General features: G+C 39.5%; 1 protein-coding gene across 22 annotated transcripts in view; it reads right to left on the reverse strand.

Annotated features, from left to right (window-relative positions):
• DNHD1 (dynein heavy chain domain 1) overlaps nucleotides 1–14,732 on the reverse strand; it is a 92,971-nt gene that overhangs the window by 50,460 nt on the left and 27,779 nt on the right. For 19 of the 22 annotated variants that reach the window (XR_013550138.2, XR_013550139.2, XM_078433151.2 and 16 more), the window contains 3 exons: nucleotides 7,922–8,176; nucleotides 7,675–7,812; nucleotides 7,485–7,536 (listed from right to left, as the gene is read on the reverse strand). Coding sequence is in view for 19 of the 22 variants with exons in the window: in XM_078433151.2 (XP_078289277.2) it covers nucleotides 7,485–7,536; nucleotides 7,675–7,812; nucleotides 7,922–8,176 (445 nt within the window). In the remaining 3 variants the exon portion in view is untranslated. Of the gene's footprint in view, nucleotides 1–7,484; nucleotides 7,537–7,674; nucleotides 7,813–7,921; nucleotides 8,177–14,732 lie in introns of those variants that run through there. The other 3 variants (XM_078433157.2, XM_078433154.2, XM_078433166.2) reach the window with 2 other exon arrangements.

Genomic DNA, 14,732 nt, shown 5'->3' on the forward strand with positions numbered 1-14,732 from the left:
TCCAACCAACTCTCATCACCATTACCACCACCTGCCCCCTTACCTCAGCCCAAGTCACTATTAGATTTTCAGTTAGAAGGGCATTACTGCAATGCCCTTCTAACTCCTCTCCCTGCTTTGGGCCCTTGCTTCCAACACCTTACAGTCTCTGCCTCACATAACATCAAGAACGACCCTTTAAAAATAATACTAGGAGGGATTCTGGAAAAATGGTGGGAGTGACAGCACAATTTTGAAATCTCTCCCAAATTCCCACATAAAAGGACATAAAAGTGACAGATCAATTAGACAGTAAAACCCCAAACCCAATGATAACATTTTAGTGAAAATGGGGCTAAGAGATCCTTACAAACCCCAAAATGCAAGTGGGTGGGGACAAAGCACCTACAGCCTCAAGAGTTACATGACATTGTCATTTGTAGGGGAGGAAGCAGAGGGGAATAAAGACACAACTGACAGACCTGAGACTAGGAAAACTCCAATACAGCCCAAAGGCATTTCCTGGGGATCAGAGGGCAAATCTGAGAACAGGAGGTGAAAGTGGAGGGAGTTTTCCCACTCCAAAAGCAATGAAGTCTGTAGGAGCTGAAGCAATCTATGCCCGATGGACTCCTGAAACCAACTGGCCAGGGTCCCTTCTGGGACAGAGCTTGACAAGAAGGAGAAAGTGCTGGGGGTGAAATTAAAACTGAGCAGAGTGGAAGCAATAGAGAAAAAGAGAAAAGGTCCAGACAAAACTGGGAGAGCAAAACAGAAACCAGGAAATCTCAGAATGCTGGCCACCAGTTTTTGAACACTACAGAAAAACAATAGAAAAGGAAACAGAGAGGTTAGAAAGCCATTTTGAACCTCACCTCTTCCTAAAAGTTCAGAAAAGCCATTTTTTCAAAGGTGAGCAACAGAAAAGTATCAACATCAAACTCGTACAAAACTTTTATAAGAAAAAAGAATCCGGACAGAATAACATCTTTTTTTTTTTTTTTTAATTTTTTTTGAACGTTTATTTATTTTTGAGACAGAGAGAGACAGAGCATGAACGGGGGAGGGGCAGAGAGAGAGGGAGACACAGAATCAGAAGCAGGCTCCAGGCTCTGAGCCATCAGCCCAGAGCCCAACGCGGGGCTCGAACTCACGGACCGTGAGATCGTGACCTGAGCCAAAGTTGGACGCTTAACCGACTGAGCCACCCAGGCGCCCCCAGAATAACATCTTTAAAGACAATGGAAACATATCAAGAAACAGTAAAACAAGCCCATTGCAAAACAAGATAAAAGACACTAGGAAACTTATATAAGTCATGAAAGAAGAACACATATCAGAATTAGAAAAATTCAGAAATCATTTGATAGAACTCAGGAAATAATTAGAAATAAAGGGAAAAATCATTTCAGAATGGAAACTTAAAAGGAATTTGAGAGCAAAGAAACTTAACAGGTAATACCTTAAGAGAAATAAAATGTAAAAAAAGGATAACTATAAAATAAAAAGGAAATAGTGGTTTTTTTTTTTTAATTTCAAGATAAAGGGACAAATATTTGGGATAGATGATAAGGATCTAACATACATGTAACAGGAGTCCCTAAAGAAAAAACCAAAGCAAGGGAAGAGATCAATACTAAAAAACTTCAAGAAAACTTTCCTGTGGGGCACCTGGGTGGCTCAGTCGGTTAAGCGTCTGACTTCAGCTCAGGTCATGATCTCGCGGTTCGTGAGTTCAAGCCCCATGTCAGGCTCTGTGCTGACAGCTCGGAGCCTGGAGCCTGCTTCAGATTCTGAGTCTTCCTCTGTCTCTGCCCCTCACCTGCTCACGCTCCATCTCTCTCTCTCTCTCTCAAAAATAAATAAACATTAAAAAAATAAAAAAAAAAAAAAAAGAAAACTTTCCTGAAATAAAAAAGACGTAAAATTACATTTTGAAAGAGCATACCTGAGAATACTGCCTCAGAATGTTCAATAACAAGCATACTCTACTAAAATTACTGAATTTCAAGAAAAAAAAGAAAAGAAATGTTTCAGGCATCCAGGCAAAAGGGGAAATAAAATTTTGCTTCCACAAGCCCTTCCTGAGGAATCTAAAGAGAATTAGCTTCAGACAAACAAAATTACTGAGAGACTGATCAACACAGACTGCTTAAATACATTGTTGCTTGTAGAGCTAAAATTAAATGAGATTTTACTAAATATCAGTTACTAGAAGGGAAACAATATAGTATGAAATGATGCTGTGGAGAATGCTGGTAATTCTCTTGCTTGCCAGGTTTTGAGAATGGAAGACTAGAACCTTGGAAGGCATGTTGGCTGACTACCCAATAGCTATTCCCTTCTCCCTTCTTCTGTGGTGGTAGAGTCCATCTTCCACGAGAAACTAGAAATGTCAGCCATTTGACTTCCCAGCCCTTCTTGCTGCTGGAGGTAGCCACATGACCTAGATTTTTACAATGAGATGTAGAAGTGTGTCTGCTGGGGAGTTTCTGGAAAAGATTTCCTTTCCTGATAAAATGTGAGAGTTAGAAAAAAAAATAGTTTCAAACAGAGAGGGAGGCAAATGATAAGAGACTCTTAGATACAGAGAACAAACTAAGGGTTGATGGGAAGGGTGGAGGGGTGGGGAAATGGGTGATGGGCATTGAGGAGGGCACTTGCTGGGATGAGCACTGGGTGCTGTATGTAAGCGATGAATCATGGGAATCTACTCCCGAAGCCAAGGGCACACTGTATACACTGTATGTTAGCTAACTTGACAATAAATTATTTAAAATAATAATGATAATAATAAAACCTTTAAAAATATTTTTTAAAATCTGAGTCGGGCAGGAAGAGCTTTCCCTCCAGTGTTTGTTTCCCTTTCCCCTGATTTTGCTTAAGAATGGGATGCTTGGAGTTGGAGCTTGTCTTGCATTTATAAGGCAATAAGCCTAAGGATGAAAAAAAACTTTTTTTTTTTTAGTTTAATCTATTTGAGACAGCCAGAGACAGCACAAGTGGGAGAGGGGCAGAGAGAGAGGAAGAGAGAGAGAGAATCCCAAGCAAGCTCTACCCTTCCAGCCAGTGCAGAGCCTGACACAGGGCTCAAACTCACGAAACTGTGAGATTATGATCTGAGCCAAAATCAAGAGTTGGATGCTCAATCAACTGAGCCATTCAGGCGCCCTGAAAAAACTTTTTTGATTACAGCCTCCCCTACCACACACACCACTCTAAGAGGCTCTGCCCTTACCTGTAGCTAAAACCAGAAAGAAGCAGGGGACAGACGTGAGGAGCCTGATACTTGATGACATTTTTGAGCCACTGAAACAACCTGGAAGCACCTACCTGGAGACTTCTCATTATGTGAGAATTGTTTTCACTATTAGGCTACTCTCAGGACTTCTGTTACTTCCAGCTAAAAGCATTCTCGGTGACTCAGAATTCAAACACGTAAGCAAAGTCAAAAGACAAAGAGAAATAAAGCCTCAATGACATTGCCTGGGTGCTGAATCCAGCTCAGCCTGAATCCAGCTGCATCCATGTATTTTTTTAGTTATGGGAGCCAATAAATTCCCCTTTTTGCTTACGTAGCTCTGAGCTAGAAACATGTTATCCAAACCCAACTTGCACATTTAGGCCTACATAATGTAGGTTTATAGCCAATACAAGCATAGCTAAAGATTGGAGCCTCCTCTACTATACATACCCTTCTAAGAGGATCTGCTGTTACCTGTAGCTAAAACCAACTAGTTTGTAACACAACTCATTCCCCTTCCCAGAGCTAATGGATATGTGGTTCTCTCTATAGGGTAGGTTAAATCAATCATATTCCTTCTCTTGAAAATTTGAAATAAGTCAGTCACACATACAGGAAAACTTAACTGACAGATCATCTAGAGTCAAGGATGGGGTTGGTACCACAGGACGCCCAAGTCATTTGGAAGCAATAGTTATAAGGGAGCAGAAAGTTCAAAGAAAGCAGAGACAGCTAGTTTTAGGAGAGAATCAGGGGAACTGGGAAGAAGCACAGAGAGAAGTAGAGATAAAAGGATAAGCACCAATTTGAGAGATGTGGCTCTCTTCCTGACTTTCTAGTCTCCATTTCTGTGAAGAGTGGTGCTATTACATCTTTTCTGCCTTTGAATTTGGTAACTTTCTGTTTTGTGAGCTCCAAAACACGAGACAAGGTTGAAGAACTATGATTGAAGGTACCAAGACCCACAGGAGCACTCAAGCAATACGGTGCGATACAGTCAATTCATGTGTGATTCTGGGCCATGGAAAGAAAAGCTAGTGTATTTTTAATACAACTTGGTGAATGCAATATCCCAACAAAACAAAACAGAAGTCACTAACAACTTCATAGCCAAGTGAAAGAAAGAGTCAAATAAAGCTTTCTTATGATAAGAAATATGATATCAATTAAATCAAAGAAACATAAATTACCTGTCACCACTGAGGGATTTGGGCTTCAATTTAAAATAGATATGTATCAGTATAATGTGTGTGTGTGTGTGTGTGTGTGTGTGTGTGTGTGTATAAGTCAACCTGGAGCTGCATTTTTAAATATCAATCTAACTGTGAAAAACCAAATAATGTAGACCTTTACTGTAGGTTTCCTTGAATGAGTCACTCAGACATTGAGTCACTCAGACTGCTGCTCAGTCCACAGAGCAGCAAAAGCTTCTCGTCAAACATATTTATATACTTTTCATGTCTTCAGTATTTCTTACAGGATGATTGGGAAAAAAGTGTCTCTTCTCTTCCATTTCTGGTCTAGTCACTGTTACAATGCTTACCTCTATTCTTCCTCTTGCTGGTCATACTCGTTATGTGTCACACTCCCAAGAGACCCTTCCTGCCACATGTAGCCCCTTGGCCAAAATATACAGTAAGGACAGTTTAATTGTTTACATTCTATCTCTACACTAACTTCAACACCACCCCAACCAAAACATACAGGAAAGAGTTTATAATAAAAATGGAGCAATCCTTTGTCCCTTCTCAGTGTAACAGATTTATCTTACCACAGATATCAAAAAGATACACTGATCTGGGTAAAGTTAACGTAAGAACCTTAAGTTCCTGAACTTGACACCTGCCAGATGAGAAGAATCATTATCTGATTGTATTTTCCTATTTTTAAACTGCTCAAAATTCCTGAAACGATTGTAAGGGTAACAATATTGATCATCTTTTTTTGGTTCTAGTACTAAGACTGTTCTGTGGAAAATGTTGGAGAATGAAGCTTAAAGACTGCAAGACATGTTGCAACTATGTTATTAGTAATAGATTGAGTCTTCTTCTAGGGGTCAGACTCTAGTCAGTGTGTAAGTTTCTACTGTAAGGGGCTGATTTTTCATGTTTGTATGTATAAGTAGAGCTACTGAAATTATTTTGTAATTTGGCTAAAACGATGTACACATTTTGCCTCACTTAAGTAACAAATTTCTCAGATAGATGTATGTTTCTTAAACACCACTAGTTCTGTTTTAACTGCTAGATATTTAGTTTTATTAAATACTACTCCAATTTTCATCAAGAATTTAAGAAAAATCCTAAATCAGAACTTTGGTTCTAGTTCCTCCATGATATTACTGTGATTTTCCATGTCGATCTTTTTTTTTTTTCCTTCAAATGTTGGTTTTGAAAAATCTCAAATATGTAAGAAAGTTTAAAAGTACTACAAACCCCTTTTACCCATCCACTTTGATTCAACAATTATTAACATTTTGCCCACATTGCTTTCATTTTCCTTTTCTCTTTCCTCAAAAACATTTGAAAGTAAGATAACAAGCATCAGGACATTTCATGCCTAAATGTACCGGTCCATGGTGATCCTTTAAAAGTAGAAGGGATAGGGGCGCCTGGGTGACTCAGTCAATTGAGCATCCAACTCTTGATTTCAGCTCAGGTCATGCATGATCCCAAGATTGTGGGATCAAGCCCTGAGTTGGGGTACTCGCTGAGCGTGGAGCCTGGTTAAGAGTCTCTCCCTCTGCCCCTTCTGTGTGTGCTCTCTCTCTCTCACTCTCTCTCTCTCTCTCATTCTCTCTCTCTCTCTCTCTCTCTCTCAAAAAAAAAAAAAAAAAAAAAAAAAAAGTAGACGGGATAACCCAGGACATTGCAAGTGAATATTTTCACTTTCATTATAATTTAGAATAAAATTTTAAGGTTTTTGCTTGTTTTGCCATTCAAAGAAAAATACTACAATATACCAAAACATGAATTAGTAAAAAATATGAGAGAATAATGTGAAATTTCTGGTTTTCCTCAGTCCTTAATACTAATAATGCTAAGAAGTTACTATCTTTAGCATGTATCATTATGTGCTGAGCACTACACTAGACATATCACCTCTTTTAATGCTGCAAGTTAGGTATTTTAACAAAAATATCTAATTCCCATTTTACAGGCTAGTAAACTAATGTGTTTGGTTCTAGAGCCCTACCTCTTTCCACTGACCATGTAAAACAAATATCAATAGTCTCTACCATTTAACCTAGATTCGCTTGAGAACAAATATGCCCCAATTGGTGTGATTTGTAAAAGACATGTGCTGCTTTCAATGAACCTTCCACTTCCTTGTCATCTATTTCCTAAAATTGACTTCATGTCTTTATTTTTAAAAAAATTTTTAATGTTTATTTATTTTTGAGAGAGAGAGAGAGAGAGAGAGAGTCAGAGTGTGAGCAGGGGAGGAGTGGAGAGAGAGGGAGACACAGAATCGAAGCATGTTCCAGGCTCCAAGCTGTCAGCACAGAGCCCGACACGGGGCTCAAACTCACACACTGTGAGATCATGACCTGAGCTGAAGTCGGAGGCTTAACCAACTGAGCCACCCAGGCGCCCAACTTCATGTCTTTAAATCATCCTGCTGAAAACATACTAGTTGAGTCAAGGCGGTGGTGGGGGTTAAGTACTTACATGTCAGATGTGCCTGAATGCATGTAATGGTTTTATTTGTAACTGGGTTAGTATTGCAAATAAAGGAAATGTGAACATGTATTTCCTCCCTGATTGTTAACAAGTTTGAGGACTGAAAGCCAGTAATAACTGGTCACCATAATAGCTCAATACTAATAGGTTATCTTACATGAAATGAAACAGAGTTGTCTGAAATAAAGCAAATATCAAATAAGCAGAGTTCTTCAAGTAAGTACAAATTTACTTGGCAATCAAATTTAATAGTAAACAAAATGCCATTATGACATTAGAGAGTAATTTCACGGATTTTGAATGAACGAGAGGAAGGACAATGTACTTACATTCTTTTACACACCTCTCATTCCACTCAACTGGATGCACACACATGCACACAAGCACAGGCATGAGTGAGCAAAGACACACCCACACTAACCCCCGCCCCCCACACCTGTGTGCAGTACCCAGGTCATAGCTGCTCCCTCTACACCTAAGGCCTGACTCTGTGGCCATGCCATTGGCACTGTGCATGTGACTCTCCCTGCTCCTTCCACCCTTCCTACTCCCCTGCCTGTGTCTCCTTACTTAAATACCTTCAGAAATCAAGGAGTCCCAGGGGGTCTTCAGGTCTGTAGATTGCATTACCTTCACACCAAGGCAGGTAGAGGGGGGCAGAAACAGAAAACAAGGAACTAAGTTCAGACCAGGCTGAGAACTTCTGATTACACAGGGGATTAGAATTGGGAATTCCTGCAGCCAGCCCCCCTGCCCAGTCCAGAATACCTTCAGGGCAGAGGCCTTGACAGACTGCAGGCCCCCAGTTAGAATCTGGATCATGTTTTCAATACATGGCTCATGAGACAGCTGGCCACAATCGTCAAAGACCAGCTCTGCTGAGAGAAAGGGATTCTGCCTTGGGGCCTGTCAAGAAAGGTCAGGACAGCTCGTGGGGCTACAGGTCAGTATCTGCTGTCTGCCATGTGGCCTTGACTGCCTGTCCCGCCTCCACACATGCCATCCACTCCCTTACCTGCAGGATGTTGGCCACGAAGGAGGTTATCTCCTCCTCTATGATAGACACAAGGTTCTGGCCAATCATGTGGTCCACCAGGCGGGCCAACTGTCCCAGCCGCAGCAACCACGCCTCTGTCTGCCTCAGCTTCTGCTCCAGCTGCTGGCCCTGTTCCTTCTGAAGATACACCGAGAGTTGGTCAGTCCTGATCCTCTTGCAGTTTTTCAGCCGCTCCTGCAGGCCCTGTTGCATGTGATACGTATCCTCATGAACCTGTCAGAATAGAGAGTGGAAAACTCACTGGACAAAGGGAAAAGAAAACAAACTGGCTACCCGCTGGCCTGTGCAAAACTCTTGGGTCTCAGAGTCTGAAACCTAGCACCTCGATATACCCACGGAAGGCTGCTTTTTGGTAGAGATTAGCCCCCGAAATCCTTTAGTGACCAGAGAAGATGCAAAATGGAGAACATACATTGAGAGGCCACAGTGCTAATTTGATAGGCCAGGCCTGTCTGCTAAAGGCCTCAAGGATCGAACTCAGAGAGAAAATGTGTGTGTGTGTAAACAGAGAAGCTTACTAACACACAGGCTACACAAAAGAAGAGAAAGATTGGATAAGTAGGGCAATAATTCCAGGACACGGATTCCAATCAGCAGGGCTGGGAGGTGTGGCCTGCTGGCTAGCATAATACTCCTTACGTGACAGCAGATGCTGCCTCGGGGCACTGACAGAGGCTTTCCACTGGGGGATGAAGAATGTGGGATAAAAGTCTAAGAGCCTCTTGGTGGCTCTTTCTCACATCTGGGAGGTTGCTGACAGTTGCCACCTCTCAGGATTTGTCCTGTTGAGGAACAGAGGGGAGACACCAGGAAGACATGCTTGGCCAGATGGACCTTCTGTCCCTGAAGCTCTCCTGTCTGTTTTGATGCTCAGTAGACTCTGTGATTAGATTGTATTCTGCTCAACCTGAGCTCAAACCCCAGTCTTCTGAGACCCAGACATAAGGCACTTGAGGCCTGAGCCACACATCATACACAAATGTGCCCTTGGGCTTGACAAGAGGTTCTCTTTCACGCTCTAGAAATACCCTCCATACTTTGAGTGCTTCCCACTTCACAGCCCATAGTGCGACGCATCACCACTAGCTAGTTACTCGTGTCACTCGTGCACTGCACTGGCAATTCTACAAGGACGAGGCCTCTGTCACATCTTATTGCATTTATTGCTTCACATAATGCCTGGCACAGGTGGTTCCACAGGACATATAAAAAGAATGTATCTCTCAAGCTGAAAGGGCTTACTGAGTGCCAATTAGGATAAAACCATACACAAAGCAACAATAATTACTACACAAGTATGTAATCAGTATACATTTTTAAAGCCTCACCACTAAGGGGCAATATCTTCAATACCTTCAAAGTTCTGAGGAATTTTTTTAACCTGTAATTCTGTATCTAGCCACAGTATCACACTGAAATTTGGGGATGAATAAAGACATTTTTAGATATACAAAGACTCTAAACATTTACCATCCACAGATTCTCTCTGAAAAAAATGAAACAAAACAAACAACAGTATATTTTTGACAGAGGAAAATGAATATAAGAGCTACAAGAAGCTTTGATGAGCAAAGACATTTGTAAAACATATTGCCAGGTCTAAATGAGCAGGCTACAAAACAAGAATGTTCATAACAATCCAGAATTAAATTCCAGAAGATCTGAACATAAGTGGAATAGGGAGGGTGGAAGGTGGGGAGAGGAAGAGAGGAGAGAAAGGAAATTAGAATACAGTAAAGGTTCTTATTCTGCTAGGGAGAAAGACATGGATACAAATGCACACTTGGCATTCATTCACTCAAAACACTCGCTGAGCACCTACTATATGACATAACCTATAAGAAGCACTACAGATATATCAGTGAATGAAACAAATAAAAATCCCTACCCTCTTGGAGGTGGGGGGAGAAATACAATAATATATAATATAATAATATATAATAATAAATAAGTAATTTATATTCTATATAAAAAGGTTATAGGTGCTATGAGCAAAGGAAACACAGAGTAGAAAAAGGGGTCAGGGATGCTGGTGATAGTGGGGGTTTGCAAGTTTAAATAGGGTGACCCAGAGAAGGCCTTCTTGACAAAGTGCTTTTAGAAAAAGACATGAAAGAGACATTGTTATAAAAGTGTAAATGGCGGGGCGCCTGGGTGGCGCAGTCGGTTAAGCGTCCGACTTCAGCCAGGTCACGATCTCGCGGTCCGTGAGTTCGAGCCCCGCGTCGGGCTCTGGGCTGACAGCTCGGAGCCTGGAGCCTGTTTCCGATTCTGTGTCTCCCTCTCTCTCTGCCCCTCCCCCGTTCATGCTCTGTCTCTCTCTGTCCCAAAAATAAATAAAAAACGTTGAAAAAAAAAAAAAAAAAGTGTAAATGGAACAGCTACATCTTTTGAGCAGGTGTATACATTTCTTACATATGGATTCAGCTGCAAGTGAGAGAAAACTGGAAAAAAGTGCAGTTTAAGCAAGTAAAAGGTTTATTTAACGCAATAAGAAATCCCTTAATGGTATATTGGCCCAACAGTATCGATAAAAACAACACTCGTTTTGGGGCACCTGGTGGCTCAGTCGGTTAAGCGTCCGACTTTGGCTCAGGTCATGATCTCACTGTTGGTGGGGCTCAAGCCCTGCATCGGGTTCTGTGATGACAGCTTAGAACCTGGAGCCTGCTTTAGATTCTGTTTTTCCCTCACTCTGCCCCTCCCTCACTTACACTCTGTCTCTCTCTGTCTCTCAAAAATAAAACATAAAAAAAAAAAAAGCTCCTTTTATGTTCCTTCTCCTCCATCTTTAATATGACTTTTGCCTTTATCATTGTGTAAAAGCTTCTCTATCACCAAAAATTTCATCCAAGGGTCAGACAATAAGTCAGGAGTAAATGCTCACTATGACATCCCGGTTAGATATGCCTCTAAAAGTTTTCTTGGTGACTTCCACTTAATGTTTCATTGCCCTGAACAGAGTTAAGTGGCTTCCTCCAGCACAAGTTTATGAAAAGAAACAGTCAAGATTCTAAAACTAAGAAGGATGAATAGGCATTGAGTGGTTCCTGGGCAACTATGAGAAAAATAAAATGTATAACATCCAAATCATTAGAGGACAATAATGGCAACAAAAATGTAAACAACCCACCAAGAGACAAGAAACACAAGGAAGAATCAACCAGAAATTGCAGGAAATAGAAAACATCAAAATAAGATGGAAAAAATAAGTCCAAACCTATCAGTCATCATAATAAATGAGATAAATCTATTGCGAGACATAGACTCTCAGACTAAATGTCTTCCAGCTATTTGTAAGAGATACACATAAAACAAAATAACAAAGGAAGGTTGAAAACAAACTAATAGAAAAAGATACATGGAGCAAATGCCTGATGTAGTTTACCTCAAACAAAAGAGAACTCTAGCAGAAAAGTAGTAACAGAATGCAGACTTTTCATAGCAATAAAGTCACCAAGAAATACTATTATGAATCTTTATGCATACAACATGATTTTGAAATACATGTTGCAAAATGAAAGAACATCAAGGAGAAATGAACAAATCTATAGTCATAGGAGGGGATGTTTTTAACATGCATCTCTCAGAAACTGAAAGATAAGGTGGATTAAAAAAATTATTGTGGTCGTAGAATATTTGCACAGAACAATGAGTGAGCTTGGTCTAATATATACATTTTCTTAGACTGAGTTCCCTAGAAGAAGAGCCTGAGAGAGGAATTTGGGGAAATGTGATTTATTAAAGAAATGATCTTCAGGAAACAAATCTCCAAGGGAAAGTGGGAAGCAAAACAGGAAAGGGGAAAGTGCCAAGCAAGAGCTCAGCAAAGGCTGTTCTTGTTCTGATGTGGAGGGGGAGGTGGCTTTGGAATGAAGACCCTATTGTACGGCTGTCCCACCATGAGACAAGGAGCCAAAAAGAAGGCAGAGGAACTGTGACATATGAAAGAGACTATGGAGAAGTGACCATTAAATGCAGTGCACAATTTTGGACTGCATCCTGAAACAAAAACAAAACAAAACAAAACAAAAAAAAAAAACAAAAAAAAAGAAAACAGTTATAAAGGACATTTTTGGAATAATTCGCAAATTTCTAGGAAGGACTATGGGTTAGATAACAAAATAGTATCCAAATGAAATCTCCTGATGTTTGATCATTGCACTGGAGTTGTGGAAGAAAATGTCCTTGTTCTTAAAGAGAAACACACTGGCATATTTAGGGGTAAGGGAACTTACCATGTGCAACTTAAAACTCTCAAATGGTTCAGGAAAATAATGTATACTTACATAGAGAAAGAAAAAGAGCAGAAATGATAAATAAGACAAACTAATAATCTGGGTAAAAGGTAAGTGAGAGTTTATTATACTATCCTTGCAACTTTCCTAATAAATTTGAACTTATATCAAAATAAAAAGTTATACAAGAAAGAAGTAAGAAGAAAAAAAGAAAATGGGTTTGTCCCACTAATGCAAAGCTGGTGTAACACCAATTATTCACCATATTAGACTAAAGGAGAATAATTCCCATAAACGTTTAAACAGAATCAGAAAAAAAAAATCACTGGACAAAATTCAACACCCATTCGTGGTAAAACCTCTTAGCAAACTAAGAATTGATGGGAACATCCTTAAAAATTGATAAAGGTTATCTACCAAACACTCACATTTTATATCATTATTTATTTAGTGTTTCAAATCTATTTTAGTTATTTAATAATGCTACAATTTATTGGGCAGCAGCATGCTTTTATTAGCACAGAGTACAGGCTTGGCTCTATAACAATTCAGTTGCCATTTGGGATGATTCCTCCTTCTCCCTCTCCGCTGCACCACCCCTCACCTTTGGGGTGACTGCCAACAGGGACAAGTTCCATTCCATTCCACACAGCAGCACAGAAAGTGGCTCTACATGTTGCATTTGCTTGTCTTTTCACTTTTCCTATGGTGCTTTTTAAAAAGTTAATTTTAATTTTTTTAATGCTTATTTATTTTTGAGAGGGAGATAGAGCATGAGTTGGGGAGGGGCAGAGAGAGAGGGAAACACAAAATCTGAAGCAGGCTGCAGGCTCTGAGCCGTCAGCACAGGGCCCCACGTGGGGCTCGGACTCACGAACCATGAGATCATGACAGGAGCCAAAGTTGGACGCTCAAGCAACTGGGCACCCCAAAAAGTTAATTTTAGTACAGACAAATGTCTTGATATTTTATGGTTTACACTTTTTAATATCTTAAGAAACCCTGAGATAATAAACATGTGATATGGTCTTCTGAAAGCTTTTTGGATTTTCTTTTCACACTTAAGTCTTTTATATACCATGAATTAATTTTTGTGTATGGTGTAGCAACTATTAGAAAACAATAATGTTTTAAAATACCATTTACAATAGCAACAAAAAGATACCAAATATCTAGTAATAAGTCTAATGAAATATATTCAAGACCTCTATAGGAAACCTATAAAACCTCAGTAGGAGAAAGTAAAGAAATCAAAATACATGAAGAGATCCATGTATATGAATTAGAAAATGAAATATTAAGATATCAATTCTCCCTCGAATTGATATACAAATTTAAAACAAGCCAATAAAAAAAATCCCAGGAAATTATTTTGTGGAAATTAGCAAGCTGATTCTAAACTTGATATGGAAATTTAAAGACCCTAGCACAGCCAGGGAAATCTTGTATAATAAAAACTTATAGAACCTATAATACCAGATATCAAGAAGTACCGCAAAGCTGCAATAATTAAGATAGTGTGACACTGACCAAAAGACAGACTAATCAGACACAAGACAGTCTAGAAACAGACCCACACATATACAGTCATCTGATTTAAGACAATGACACCACTGTAATTAGGTGGGGAAAGGATATTTTTTTCAATAAATGGGGAAAATAAAACTTGGCTCTTATGTCACACCATACATAAAAATTAATTTGAAATGTACTATAGACCTAAATGTGAAAGAAAATATAATAAAAGTTCTGGAAGAAAACAAGGAAATATCTACATGACTTTGGGGCAGGCAAAGATTTCTTAAACCAGGACTCAAAAGGCACTAATCAAAAAAGATTGACAAAATGAACTTCAAGAAAATTAAGAACTTCTGTTAATCAAAAGACACCATTAAGGGACACCTGGCAGGCTCAATTGGTAGAGCATACATCTCTTGATTTCAGGGTCTCAGGGCCATGAGTTCAAGCCCCATGTTGGGTATAGAGCTTACTTAAAAAAAAAAAAAAAAAAAAAGACACTATTAAAATAGTAAAAGGGTAAGCCACAGACTGGGAGAAAATATCTATTTTATATATATATATATATATATATATATATATATATATATATATATATTTGATACAGGATGCATATCTAGACTATCTAAAGAACTCTTACATATTAATAGGAAAAAAACAGACAACAGTTAAAAATAAACAAGAGACTTAGACCATCACAGAAGAAGGTACCAAAACAGCCAATAAGCATATGAAAAGACGCTCAACAACCTTGGTGATCATAGAAACACAAATTAAAACTACAGTGAGGGGCACCTGGGTGGCTCATTCGGTTAAGTGTCTGACTCCTGATTTCAGCTCAGGTCATGATCTCATGGTTGTGAGATCAAGTCCCGCATCTGGCTCTGCACTGAGTGTGGAGCCTGTCTGATATTTTCTCTCTCTCCTTCTCCTTCTGCCCCTCCCCTGCTTGCATGTGCTCTCTCTCTAAAACAAACAAACAAACAAAACTACAATGAGATACCAGTATATAC

This window comes from Panthera onca, chromosome D1 (genome assembly GCF_046562875.1).
Source record: "Panthera onca isolate mPanOnc1 chromosome D1, mPanOnc1 haplotype 2, whole genome shotgun sequence".
In the NCBI taxonomy this organism is placed as follows: domain Eukaryota; kingdom Metazoa; phylum Chordata; class Mammalia; order Carnivora; family Felidae; genus Panthera; species Panthera onca.